The 15,303-nt window shown below is 39.4% G+C and overlaps 1 protein-coding gene across 4 annotated transcripts in view; it reads right to left on the bottom strand.

Annotated features, from left to right (window-relative positions):
* Window positions 1-1,604: 1,604 nt before the first annotated feature.
* pcdh19 (protocadherin 19) overlaps window positions 1,605-15,303 on the bottom strand; it is a 100,679-nt gene continuing 86,980 nt past the window's right edge. For all 4 annotated transcript variants that reach the window (XM_057849355.1, XM_057849357.1, XM_057849356.1 and 1 more), the window contains exon 5: window positions 1,605-4,158. In XM_057849355.1, the coding sequence (XP_057705338.1) occupies window positions 3,593-4,158 (566 nt within the window). In that variant the 3' untranslated portion in view covers window positions 1,605-3,592. The remainder of the gene's footprint in view (window positions 4,159-15,303) is intronic.

Raw genomic sequence — 15,303 nt, 5'->3', positions numbered from 1 at the left:
ATATACTCCAGTTCGCTCGGCATTGAGTCGGGAGGGAGCGACCCCACTGCTAGCTGAGCAGCGACTTGCTATGCTACGCTACATTAACATTTTAGTGCTATCAAATTTATCGCGGTAACGGACGGTAATTAATTTTTTAAATCAATCACGTTAATATATTTGACGAATTTAACGCATGCATAGAATGACCTGCTCATGCATTGCCTCAAACAGATTACAATGATGCCGTTTTAGCACATTGAGAGCTAAAAGGCAGTGAAATGCGAGTGGACACCGGCGTTCAGTGGACCGCGCCTTTTATTGGCATAAGGTTTGGCAAGTTTTTCATAACAAACATATTTATTGTGGCGTGCGACGTGGGGAGGAATGACAGGGGTTGATCATTTTCTTAACACGCTTAATTGAACACAGTGCAGAACATACTGTATACCATTTGCAGCCACCACTGACAGTCATGGTTGCCCAACTTCCCATCATGGATTTGGGCAGAACAGTTAAGTCGCTACAGTATCATTTAGTGAAAGCACAACAAAAATAATATTCCTATCTCTCCAAAAAAAATGATGTTCACAAAAACAAAAGTGGTCAATGCAAAGAGAACTGACTGGCATTCCCAATCAAAATAGCTATGCAAAATACATATAAAACTTGATCAGACTCTGCCTTGGTGAGATCGTTAATTGATTTAAAACTCACCACTTACACCTTGTTGTGTATTTCAATCACTACCTTACGTAGTTAAAGACACTGTTTTTTTTTTTTTTTTTTTTTTTTTTGAAGTTAAAGACTCTGGAAGACCGGCATCGAGCCCATGTGACGTCCTGCTCGGCGACGTCAACAATGGCGAGCTATTAGTTTATTTTTTGATTAAAAATTTTACTAAAACGAAAACATTAAGAGGTCTTTCTATCCGTGGATCCCTTTAACAAAAGCAATGTTAATAATTTTAATGCCATCTTGTGGATTTATTGTTATGATAAACAAATACAGTACTTATGTACAGTATGTTGAATATAAAGTATATGTCCGTCTTGTGTCCATTCCGACAATAATTTACAGAAAAATATGGCATATTTTAGAGATGGTTTGAATTGCGATGAATTACGATTAATTTTTAAGCTGTGATTAACTCGATTAAAAGTTTTCATCGATTGACAGCCCTAATTTTTTTGTTAATTCGAATTTATATGCATACAAATGTCTGTTTCATAAAACAGTCAGTTGACAAACAACAACTGACACACACAGATGCACAGTTATATTATCATTGCAAAATAAAAGATGGTCTCGTGTGAAAGTGCCCATAGACGCTAACAGTTTTAAGAGTTATCAAAGTGAGTTTCTGATCATCATCACCATGTGTTTTTTTTCCCTCGCTGCCGTTAAGCGATGCAGAGGTCATATATTGCACCAGCAACACTATCAAATTGGACTGTAAGCTTCTTCCACTATTAACTTCCTTGATATAAATCTAAGCTATGCAAAGTCAAAATTCTCACTCAGTGGCTTTACGCTCAGACTTTGTCTCCTAATGAGCAAATTCAGTTTTGGACTCCTTTTAAAAAAACTTGTGTGTGCAGGAAAGGTCAGACAACAAGGCAGAGCACATTTAATAGTTTAATTATAAGCTGCTGTATACATTCAGTGATTATTCCGATGTTTATTTTGCCAGAAGCCAAGGGTGAGACTAGCAAAACATTCAGTTACAAGATCTAGATTTTTTTGTAAGAAGTCTGTCCACTTTCATTCACATAATCCACATTATACATGGTTTGCTGCAAAGCAACATAAAGCCACATTGTCTCAGATTTTTGTCATGTCAGGCACAATTCCTTCTCGCCTGCTGCTTTTCAGGGCCAGGTTTATACCACGCTCATTAAAAACTTGTCAGATCAACAGTTGGGTGACAAACTCTCAGTGGCCGATTTGAAAATATAAAACATTTTTGAGTCCAGTCGGACACCTGGTGGAACCCAATTCATCAGCTTGCTTTTAAGATTATGCAATTTATGCATCTTATGTTTGCATCAGTGTTTTTTGGTTTCTTTTTCCATCTCACTCTAATGCTCATTGAACGAACACAATAATGTTGGTGCTGAAATCACTTATTTTGGGAATTTTTGAGTTTTTTTTTTCCTTTTTTTATGTTTTTTTTTTTTTTTTTTTTTTTTTTTTAATTCATTTTGTTGTAGCCCACACAGAAACTTGATGGCACAAGAACTGACCAATAAGAAACTTTACAACAAGGTAGACTGCAAGTCAACAGTTGCCAGGGGTAACACAGCCGAAGAAAAATAATAATCCAAGTTCATTTTTGAAAAATACAAACAAACAAAAAAAAAAAAAAAAACAGGTTCAATATAAAAGCAAAAGACAAAATAATGAGCAAAAGCAAGTTAATTTCAAGTATAACTTACTCATAGAATAACGACACAGCATTAAATATTCTCATTATACATTTTTAAATTATCTATAAAATATATTTTGGCATATATTTTTTTTCCATTTTGAGTTTGTGTTACAAACGCTACTGTAGCTTCAGTTGCACATCAATGTTTATGTTTATTTGTATTTTTTTTTAATCTGTTGAAACCAAACTTTAAAGGGATTGTCACATAACAACAGGTTAATAAAAATGATAATAGTAAACCCTATACAGAGTTTCACATAGCAAGACAAGAGTGACGATCCCTTCTATCCTAGCCCCATAATCAATAGTCAGAAAAAAAGGTACAAGACACCACAGAGCACAGGGTCCTAACATGTGCTCCACTGGCTACAATCAAGTTTGGGCGTCGCAGATACAATGTTGTACAACTGGTTGTGAACACATGGCTCTCTCTGTCCTACTTCCATGTTTATTTTTATTTTTTTGGGAGAGGCTCGGGCAGACAGTTCATTTCGCTCCATCTGTGACAGAGTATAAATACCGAAAAGAGCTCAGTCTGGTGTCGCCGGCATGTCCTCGCAGAGAAAGCTTTTCTCGTATTGGTGGGGTTAGGTGAAAACCAAGCAGATAAATCACCATTTTATGTCTCCCCGAAATCACGAGTATATTATAAGATGAATCCTGTTTATTTTTTTATTACACAGATTTCACTATACAAAGGAATAAAGAGCAGATTTTCACAGCTCGATACAAACTGCGAAAACCAAAGAAGGCAAATATTGAATTGTGATACAAAAAGTTGTCAAAAAGGCATAACTGTACTCGGGTGTCGGCACCTCGGATGTCCAACGTGTCCCGCTTTGGCGTGAGAGCTGGAGCGCTCTTCTAGCCATGTCTATGCAGTCAACAGTAACCTGCCTGTCCGCTCACTGCTCAGAGGGGGCGAAAAATGTAAGAAAAACAGGAAAGCAAACGAAGAAATTACCGCAACTACAACAATGCCACACCCATTACCTTGGCATCAGCACACAACTAGCTGCAGCACACACTTAAATATTGTATACTGCAAAGTGGTGTGCCTGGTCTAGTCCCATGGCCGGACTCTTCTTGTGTGTGCGCACAGCTATTGCAGGATATATATACTTATATGTGTTACGTGAGTTTTGCGCTGCATGAGCTGTAAGTGTTTGGCAGAGAAACTCGCTAAAGCACAATGTCCTTCAAGCGCTTGCTGCTGGGGGACTCCTTATCACGGCCGTCGTGAAGAAGCGTGTTAAACTCCCGCACCGACGGCTCACTGTCTTTGCCCTCTGGTTGCCGGAGCAGACTGTGGTTGGCGATGCGCTCTGCGTCGCGACATTTCAGTGTGTTGTAGTTGGACAAGGGCTTAGACATGGGGCTTTTCAGGTGCACCGGGGAAGTAATTGGACTGCCTGCCTCTCGCCCATTGCCGGCTTCACGCACGGCTCCGCCATTGGCCTTAGGGCTGCACACCTGAGACTCGTGAGTCCGCTTCCCCTTCAAGTCGCCTCGCTCCACGTCCTCGGGCCCGTCCTTACCGAAGGTGGCAAAAGTCCTCTTAGTAGTACCATCCTCATAGTGGGGTACATCCACCGTGGTGGCTTCGATTGACAAAGCGATGACATTGCGGGGGTGCTCGGGTGACTTGACGCGTGCCGCTAGGGGGACCCGAGGCATCCAACAGCGGTCAGAGTGTCCTAGGATTCGGCACTCCTCTTGACAGTGGAAGCCTTCGGCGGGATCTCCAGCTGGAAATACAAATGAAAATTGATAGAATTGTTAACACAGACAAAAATATTGCTGTGAAGTAAGACATACCACAAAACTTTAAGGTAAAATTGTATTTTCAAGGGAAAAATAGCAAATGGTGTTCCGATGTACTGTATGTGGAACCTGTATTAATATTGTTGTTGGAAAATGTGGGGCTTAAAATATGTGCACACCTTTTTTTAATTATTAATTATTTTTCTTTTGCTACTAATCATGTAATTATTATATACAGTAGTTTACAGTGATGTACCGGTGGAAACTAGTGGACCATATATATTGGAATTATCTAAATTTATTCAGGCACCTGAGACAGCAACAGGGTCCTCAAAATTTTGGAAATGAGGTCCTGCACGCATCAGTTGACTAATGTGCAGTTTTCCTGGTCATGAATGGCTGCACTTGGATTATTTGTGTCCATGTGTGCAACATGTACCATAATTTGCGCAATATAAGGCACACCTTACTATAAACCGGCAACCACCAAATTTGACACGAAAACGACATTTGTTCATAGATAAGCCGCGCTGGACATTAAGTCGCAGCTGTCCTCACTGTATTGTGGGATATTTACACTAAAAGATATTAAGCTATAACACTTTATTTGACAGTGGCATCATCCGACTGTCATAAAACCAAATTAACCAATTGGCTGCAAAGCTTCATTGCTTCAAGAAGCTTCATTTGGCCATCACTGCTCCCTTGGGGGAGACAGTCAACCTCTGCTGCCACCAGCTGTTGTTTTCCAACATGCCTCCTAGCATGCATTGCAGCGCTACAGATGTAAATAACAATCAAAATCCATGTTCTGTGCAAATTATTTTTCCAGTTGCTGTTCCAGTAGTTTCATTAATTGCTTGTTATAGTATTTGGTAACACTTTATTTGACAGTGGCGCCATAAGACTGTCATTAGACAATCATAATTATGATATGACACTGTGATGAGCAATGCTTACAACAGATGTCATTTAGTGTTATCCGGCAAATTATCTCACTTTTGAATGGATGTAAAAGAGCCGAGCTGGACATAAATGAAGTTAGTGACATAATTTGCCTGATGACACTTAATAACATCTGTCATTAGGATTCAGTACTGCCCATGATACTTACAAAAAAGTGTTACCTATTAACCCAAATAAATCAACAAATAAGCCGCACTGGACTATAAATTGCAGGATTCAAAATGAAAGAAAAAAGTAGCGGCTTATAGTCTGAAAATTACAGTCCATTTGAAAGTGCAAGCACTTTTCAAGAAAATCACAACAACAGATATTAGGTCATATACATTTCCTATTAATTAAAAATTCTTACAAAAATATTACCAGTTATGGAGAAAAAAATCAGGCAAACACACATGATGTACACATCATTATTGTTTTTCAGCAACATGGGCATTAAATCCCTGCTATGAATTCCAATATATCCTGGTTACTGTACCCGTAAAACCAGTACCAAAACAATAAATCCAGCAAGCTTCTGCTGGGTTTGTTTTGGTGTCACACAATTCATACACTTTTCCATAAGGCATCATAAGTATTAAATTAAGAATAGTTAAATTCTTCTCATTAAGAACACGTGCCAACTTCATCGCCCAGGACAGGAATCTGACGTACAGCTGATTAATTTATGTATCGCTAATTAACGGCCTGTTAACACTTTTTGTGTAATTATTTTTTTGGGGGGTGGCAACCTAGCCGCTTGAAGCAGCGCAATCAGATATCTCACAGAGACACTAGGCTGGTTCCGGTGATGTCGCCCCAGTTCCTCCCGCTCGCCGCACCTGTCATCTGGCACCAAGTCATAAATATGTAATGATGTTTTACGCTGTAGTGAATATGATATTTGTCTGCAGTCTGTATAGATGCACTTGCTCTCGCTGTTTATCTTCAAAAAGGGAAGGACTTTCAAAACGGCTCCTGACAACAAAGGTGTCATGCTCTTCTGACGTCTGCAGACTAAATTACCTCATAGGATTGATTACAAAATGTTGGCCACAGTGCGCCTTTTAAAGATGATTGAGCTCCATAATAGATGACAATATGTCCTCTCCAGTGGGCTGCGGTGGGGTGTCCCGCCGCACAGATATGCGCTGACACATTTTTGAGCTCACTTTGCACATTGAGCATAAGCCAACTCCATTTACAGCTGCCCAAGGTGACAAGACAGGATCTCAGAGGGGGGGTTGTTTGCCATCGACCCAAATGCATACACTTACATCTGGCAATCCCAGCCTGACAGATCACCTAATTAAAATCATTAATGATCTGTTTTTCTTCCTTCGTTCATTGCACCTCAGAGGAGGCTCTAGGGATCGATAGTTGAGGATTGGAGATGTGGATGAGACCGTTTGCTAGCAACCGCTCTTTCACAATACCTTCCAATCAAAAAGATTGCGGGAAAGTATAATGTCACTTCATCAAGAAAAAAAAAAAAAAAAAAGACACTGAGTTAAAAAAATTAAACCTTTTTCACAACTTGCACTCTTACATTTGCATGGATGCTGATTGGCGCTGCTGCACTGGTGGCAATCAAGAGACCTAAGGCACGAAGCTGAGGTTGTTGTGTCATGATGGAGAATTCAATCAGAACAGAAGAACGTAATCACTGCCAAAAAGTCTCTCTAGTCTTCTTCAACCACAATAGTGGTTGATTCCTAAAACCTTGATCAATCAGTGTTTTTTTAATTTGGTACCTGTCCAAAAAGGGTGTGCTCCTTTAAGACAAGCTAAGACTGGTGTTAATGGTTGGTGGCAATGTAAACTGATTTGTGTTAGGCTGTTCAAGTGGGTCTGGTAAGACATAAGATGTTTACATGGAAACATTTCTTTGTCAAAAATGCTATTTTTTGTCTTGGCATTCAGCAGGATGTGCTATGATAAAACGTTATACTGATCTGAACTATTGTTAACTGTCTGCTGCCTTTTTGATCCCATATAAAAAAACAAAAACAAAACTTTGTTAGGGGAAGGACGGAATGAATGGGTAATAACATTAGATTAGTGTCATCTGCAAAATCCAAGACATTCACAAAAGTCCTGTATATTGAGAATATCCGTTGAGTCTTTACCCAAACCTCTGACATTAACATCACCTGCGTCAATCAATTGGCCAATTAAAGGTCTATCTTTAAACACATCAAACGTCTCTATGGAAAGTCTCCTGTTACCTGGATAACAAAGTAAATCTCGCAACTGATACGAGATTTTCAAGTGCCTTGGTAATTAATGCCACTTATTATTTCAGCTTTTTATTTCTATAGCTTGAGGCAATTTCGCAAGCATGAAAAGCCTTTGGGGCACAAAGAAAAACACACAAGTTGTAAGTTCCGTACTTAGCACAGAATGCATTTCCCAATGAATGCTTTGTTATTTAAGCACGTCCCCCGCCACCTCAGTTCCTTTAAGGTCTCGGCGAGAGCAACTCGGGTTGTAAATGGCATTGTTGTGAAAACCGAGTGCCATTGACACACGCATCCTGGCTCTGCATAGTGCTTCATAAAACGTAGCTGTTGGTCTAAAGAGCGGCAACGAATTGAAGAGGCAAGATTTAAATGAAAAAAGTGCAGCTGACAAAGCACAATCATTTCCTATTTTCACACCCAAAAAAAATAGTCATTAGAGATAAATAACACACGCCATACAGCTATGCTCAACTTGGCAAGCCAACTCATGCAGAAGAAATGACTGCGAAGGCACCTCCTAAGTTTATGTATTTATTTATTTATTTTAAGAAATGAATGAGCCAATCAGCTCAAAAGAAATTGACAACTAGGCACAGAACAGATCGGAAACTGTAACAATCAGCATAGTGAATCCTGATTGGTGGAAAGTGATTCTTGTCTTGTGTCTTGTGTTATGAGGTGAGTGCAGGAAGTAAGACACAACATCAAATTTTGAAGTCTCATAAATAGTACCCATATAGACTTTCCAACATGGGCGTCGCCACACATATTACACTGAGAGTATGAATTTTGCCAATGTAAACAAAAATAATAATAATAATACTTTGGAGTTAAATCTACATGGGATAATCTACAGAATGTGCCTATTTATTATAGTCATATTACGCTATTCACTCCATATACACAATCTGCACATGGCTCCTTAATATAGTAATTTATGCTCGTAACTTTGACTGAGATAGGCATATGAGTTGACACCTACGCGAAGCACTTTCAGGAGATATGCTGAATTCAAGTGTGTCAGGGGATCTGAGTTCCCAAGTTGGAAAATCGTTCTGATGTATTGTAAAGTTGTGATATGGGATAAAATCATGATAGCTACAAAGACGAGTAGCCTATTTTATACTCCAACGATACACCACAAATTGAGTGACTGTTTGGCGTTTTTTTACAGACTCCGTGTAATAAAGAATTATTTTTTTTCAATCAATCCAACAACACGTGAATGCAGCATCAATATTGCGGTGTGTGTGCCAATCATACAGTCGACGGTGCAAATGACATCTTCGCACCTGCTTTACAGGTTAGAGATAGATAACTGCCCATCCTTGTTGTTTGTTTTTACCTGTGTGTTGATATTTGTTTGGTCTTCTTTTCCAATGAATTGGTTTAATGAATTTAAATGGTTCAACTTTACTCTTTCCGTATCAGGCAGTTAACTGTGGTAAACTACGCTGGTCGCAAATTGAAGTAGCTGATTAGCTGCCATTTTTTAACTTAAATTGCTATGTACAGTATACAATGACAATTAAATGCGATTTCAGTGAGAGGCTCTCACTCAAGAGTTTTGTCTAATATTGTGTTAATATGATATGTGGTACTTGAACTGTATCAATATTGATGCTATTTATTGCTATTTGTTTATAAGACCAAAATGAATAGAGTCAATCTGTATGAATTAGTTAGTAAAAATAATAGTTGTAGTAGTAGAAATAGTTGCTTATCTTTGGAATAGAACCTCTAGCAATTTTGTATGTGTGCTCATCATAGTTTCCTTCGATTTTACAAGCATTTTATTTGTTACTGCAGGTATCTGTAACAAGATGTATTATTATTATTTATGTTTAATTTTTTTATTTGACTCAAACAGCATTACTCGCGCAAATGGATATTGGAATGTTATTTCCTCACAGCAAAGACAAATCAGCAAGGAGGAATGAGAGAGGTAAGCTAGGCAACCCACCTAGGCAACATAAACCCCTTTTAAGTCACAACCTACCAGTTGAGAAACACTGATTAATTGCATAACATTTAAAGTGATATAGCCCCATTTTTGTCCAGACAAACTAGAGCAGAAGAAGAAGAGATATAATTTGATGGTAATGAGCAGAGGCGAATTGACTATCAACAAGGAATTTTAATTTTGAATACTGATGGCTGAAAAAAAAAAAACATCACTTTTTTTTACGGAAATATGTATTTGGGTCCGCGACCCTCGTGAGGAAAAGCGGCATGGAAAATGAATGAATGAATGAATGAATGTATTTGGGTTTGATTATACATAGTTAAAAGCGCTATAGCTTTCTTTTTATGATCGATAAGCACTAAAAAAAACTTTTGCTTGCTCGCCAGTGCCCTGCTGTAGGTCTAGTGACGCCCCTGCTTTCCAAGTCTATTTTAGAAAAAAGAGAATTCACAAAGCACTGGTTGTTTGTCCATTACAGGGCAGATTGAGATAGATAACCTATTCACATTCACATTTACACGATCACTGAGTGGGAACTATGCCCAAGGTGTTTGAAATCAATTCAGGCCAATGCACAATGGCACCATCAGTGACCCCTTATGAAATGTCTAAATACCAATTGCAATGTTAATTCTGCCCAAGTTTTACTGTTTACAGCCGCTTAAACGGGCAAAACCACAGTTCCAAATATTTATTTCTCGTAGTTTTTCACCATGCTCATTAAATTCTAAGCCTGCCAATGTCTGATGAAGACTTCTTAACTTCCTGGCACAGAGATTTGAGGAATCCCTCAGCTCGACAAGCTCATTGCTAAATTTGCCGTCGCCTCATGCGCCGCACATAATGATCCCTTCTTGTCATACAGCTGGAGGTGATGTTTGTGTGTGGCTAATGGAGGGAAGAGGAGGAAAAAAGGATCAGCAAAAGACTAAAAATCCCCCCCTGATGGGAATCAGGAGGGGAAGCGTTCACTGTCAGGAGGAGCTCGTCAAAGAAACTCCAAGAGCTTTGGCAAGTGATTTTGCATCCGCTTCAGTTAACACACTGAAAGATCTTCAACAATGATGTAATCCTGGTAATTCCTAAGGTCAAATTGAGTTAGTAAATCTTTATTTTATAATCCACAAGGTAATTTGGTGAAGCAGGATGAGACAGTTTAGTGAGTCTGCCACCCAAATTTGATAAAAACCAAGGATAACTTGGTGAAGTAATTCACATCACTGAAAAATGGCTGCCCCTTAGGGCTCTCAACAACCTTTCTGTAATTCCCACTTTGCACTGGCACTTTTGTTGTCGGTGCGGTGAGTGCACACATCATGGTTTTCATTTGAAAAAAGACGCTTCTCAGCTGACATGCAGACATGTTGATGCCATGGTGATGTTGTTCCTATGAAAGGGAATAATTAAGACCAATTTACACCTGATTTACGTGCTGCTCGAAAGCAAGTGACACTTAGCTTTGATGTGCCACTTTTCTATTCCACTGTTGCGGCCTTTGAAATTTAACTCTATCAAATCTAACTGATTTGACAGATCTGTGGAGGTGTTTGAAAAGATTATATATGACTGAGGGGAACAAAAAAGCTACTCTGTCAACAGGTAATGGCAAATCAGCTGCATTTTAAAATTGCACTTTTCGACAAACCTCACGGAATAGATATGATTTAGTTGACCAGCCTACTTTCTTGAAAGGGAAAATTATAGTATCTTGTAGGATTTGGCCACATTGACAGTGGTCAGTGTTGGGAGTAACCCCGTTATAAATAACGCCGTTACGTAACGGCGTTATTTTTTCAGTAACGGGGTAATCTAACTAATTACTTTTTCCGCCGTTACAACGCCGTTACCGTTACTGATGGTCAAAAGTGGTGTGTTACTTACTCTGAATAAATTGAAGAAACAACCAGCCGTGTCGAGTCGAGACTCTGCTCTGTTGATTTGTCATCCAAGACTTGGAGTGCGTTCAGGTTCGAGAATAGCGCACGTACTTCTGACTCCAAGCTGTTTGTCCCTGCTCATTCAGTTAGACAATACTTTTCAAAGTTTGGTAACATTTCTGTGTTTGCTACACCTGATGCTAGGCTCGTTCCCATCTCCCACTGTCAGCCAGCAATAATTCTGCTTCCATCTTGAGGACGCTTTGAAGGTGACGTGAATTGTCGGGAAACGGGCCTACCTGAATGCAACCCCTCGAGAGATGCGATGGAAGTGATTGTGATTGGCTGAGGGTTAGAGTCATATGTCTTGATAAGCCAATCAGAGCCGGTGATTTCACAAGCAACCCGGAACAGCGTGTGCGGCAAACACACACACGCAAAACAGATGCACAGGGTCGGGATGGCAGAGCATTCAGAAGAAAAAATGTCCTTTAAGAGGTGGAGATATAGACACTATTTCAAGTTTGTCGAAATTAAAGGAAAGAAACTGCATGTAATGTGTAATTTATGTCCCGGGGCAAAGCTTTTGTCGACATCTGTGGTAAGCAATTCAAATCTGCTGAAGCATCTAACAAGTTCACTACCTGTCTGTTCTTCTCTATTCCACTGACTGGAATACTGCTCAGAAAATTTCAAATTCTTTGACATGCAACAAGTTCTTTTTAAAGTAACGGAAATAGTTACTTTCCCTGGTAACTAGTTACTTTTACTATAGAGTAATTCAGTTACTAACTCAGTTACTTTTTGGAAGAAGTAGTGAGTAATGTAACTAATTACTTTTTTAAAGTAACATGCCCAACACTGACAGTGGTTTGACTGACCAAAATGTTAATTTTTAAAAATTGTATCTGTATCTAAACATTTTAGACAATTTACAGCAAGAAAAAAATATTTTTATGTCAAACACAGAGGTTAACAGTAATTTTGCCCATGTCATGTTTTTGAGCACTCAACAGAATTTAGATTTCAAACTTCATTCATAGCTGACACAGGTTGGACCCTGCTTAGGCTAAAGCTTGAATCAATTATCATTATTCATATTAGGTTTTTAACAGACACACTAAAGAATGATTCATAAATTCAATTCAAATTACATCCAGTGCAAGATGGCCACATTAGCTGTGTCCAAACGTGTTCATGTCACCACCCTCCAAAACCTTCCTCGACCATTATTTGTAAAATTTCAAATTCAGGCATATGTCAGTAAAAGTCTCATTAATGTCTGGTACACTCATTCCACATTAAAAACTCTGATATATATATATACAGTAAACTGTTCACATTAAGATGGTGAACTCTCTGAAGATATAAAGAGAAGTGGTTTCTTGTCTCATTTGCAATGTGCAATGCTGACTTGTACATATAACTGAAAGGATGTAAGTTTTAATGGAGAAAGGTACATTTCCTAGCACGCCAAGTGCAAGATGCAATACAGTAGTATAGTCAATTATAATTTGGTCACTTGTCTGATTAGACGGGGTGTAATTTAAACATTTCTTTGCATATCACTGGATCCTGTGGGACTGACTTCACCCTGTTATCTTGTTATTTCAAACGTTGTAGAATCGCAAAATCTTTTCAGAGAATGTGTCTTGCAGTGCTTGTAGTTGTTATGAAGACAACATGGCAACCAACACTCGCTGCCAGGTCTGCATGAAAGGGCTAAAATTTGCTGCTCGACAGAATCCACTCTCTGTTCTCATCACGGTGCTGCATTGTATCTTTGACAGTGAAATGGCTGTTTTGTAATTGCACTCCGTATTAATTTTCCATTCTGGCAGCCACACGGCAAAGATTGATTAAATCCAAATTGTTACTACAGGGCCTTGATGAAGCTGTTGCCACAGAAGCGGATAAAAGTATCAGGGGAGAACAGTTCAGGGGAAAAAAATTGCACCAGCAGTTTAGGGGCAAAAGAGAGTGGTATCTAGTTTCGGGAGTCAAGTGCATGCTGCTAGTCAGTCACAGCACAGGAGCAGAGGGGTGCTATGGCCAGCTGAGTCTCGGACAAGTAGCCTCAGCTACCACTCACCCGGGAAAGTGTGAGTCTTGCTGTCATCCCAGCGAGCCAATTCAGTGTGTGCGCCATAAATCAGCCCGCAGGCTCGGCTCCAGCGGGAGCGGCAAGATGGAGTGTGATGGTCTTGTTTTTACAAACAGTAGAGGGGCACCCTTACTGCGCTGGGCAAGCCATCACTCTCTGCACAGCACAGAGTCCTTTCCTTTTTTTCCATAGTACCTGTTTCATTCATGTGAAGCTTAGTCCATCACCAACACAACCATAACACTCTCTAAATTCATCCCTTGCAGCCTCCCTGCCAAAATCCATCCTTTATATGTCTCCTCCTCCTGTCCTCCCCTTTCATCTTATCAGCGCTGCTGTCTGACGTACATTGCTGTAATTAAATCCATCCTTCATCCAAAGTTCTTATTTCTGCCGAGAATGACTTCAAGTCTAGCAGTCAAATATTAATTGTGAAAGGAATTGGAATCGCTAGGCGGTCTTGTTAGCTCCTTGAGTCGTGCGATTAAGCCAGGGGTTCTTGAGGTTCTCGTTTTGCACGTATTCACCAGTCAATTTATGAAGAACACATTCAACATCGAATCCATCAAGCAGACAAATGTCTGACAGCTTGTCACTTGCCACACACGGTTGTGCCCTCCCCATGGCTATTACAATATGTCACTTCAACTTAATTCAAGGATATACATGCACCGCATACATTCTATAGCTGTACTCGCCCGATTGTTTAAAATGAAAATGGCTGTAAGGCACTCCAGGTTTTTGACCTTGGCCGTCGTGATCCAAAGCCAGCAGGTTCTTGTGTGAGAAATGAATTCCCTAACCCGTGTTAACAAACAATGGACTCACATCTAAATTGGTACAAACAGCAGCTGTTTAACAGCTGTGTAACAGGGACGGGTGGGTGGAACAAACACTCAACAATGGACGTGCTGTTAATAAATCATTATATCATCATTAGGTTCAAAGGCAGGACCGGTGGCTATTGAACTGCTGTGTGAAGTACAAATGAGACGATTTTTGTAACAGTGCGTGGGCGGTCGCATTTTAATGTCTGGTCAATGATAGGATTCCTTTACACTATTATACCAAAAGAAGAACCACTGGCCTATTCGCTTGAATTTATGGCAAGAACTCAGAAACTGAGAATTAGACATGCTACTCTGCTCAAAGTTCTGCCTTGGTTATCGACATCGTTTCTAAAAATATAAAAACAAACCATAGTACCGTATTTTTCAGACTATAAGTCACAGTTTTTTTCATAGTTTGGCTGAGGGTGCGATTTATACTCTGGAGCGACTTATGTGTGAAATTATTAACACATTATTAGATCATTTCATGTTATTTCTGTATTGTGGAGTGACACTGATGGTTTGGTAAACTTGTTAGCATGTTCTTTATGCTATAGTTATCTGAAAAACTCTTAATAGCTATTTTGCATCAACATAACGGCCACGTTCGCATTTCGTTGTTCATACATCATGTAACATTATCATACTTTACACTTATTCAGCATGTTGTTCTCTATTGTATTTTTATTTTAAATTGCCTTTCAAGATGACACATCTGTTCTATTTGTTGGATTTTATCAAGTAAATTTCCCCCGAAAATGCAATGTATACTCCGGTGCGACTTATATATGTTTTTTTCCTCTTCATTGGGCATTTTATGGCTGGTGCGACTCATACTCAGGTGCGACTTATAGTCCGACAAATACGGTAAGTTAGTATGCATTTGCAAAGTAATGAAACTAAAATTCAAATTAAACTACCGTAATTTCCCGAATATAACGCGCACTTTTTTTCCCCAAAATCAACTGGTAAACTCATGGTGCGCATTATAAACGGGTACATGGATGGAGACAGAAATATATGTGTATTACATATATATATAAACCGATTTTTTTCATTGACACGGCCACGTTGTGTTGAAGAAACGTATGCGGCCACCCGTTGCCGACCATTACGGTACGTGACGTCACCGTTTTGCTTCGGTAATACTTCACTCTAATCGGCCAA

The sequence above is a fragment of the Corythoichthys intestinalis genome, chromosome 11, assembly GCF_030265065.1.
Source record: "Corythoichthys intestinalis isolate RoL2023-P3 chromosome 11, ASM3026506v1, whole genome shotgun sequence".
Taxonomy (NCBI): domain Eukaryota; kingdom Metazoa; phylum Chordata; class Actinopteri; order Syngnathiformes; family Syngnathidae; genus Corythoichthys; species Corythoichthys intestinalis.
Note: the sequence above shows the minus strand (reverse complement) of the source record. Positions and strands in the feature narration are given on the sequence as shown.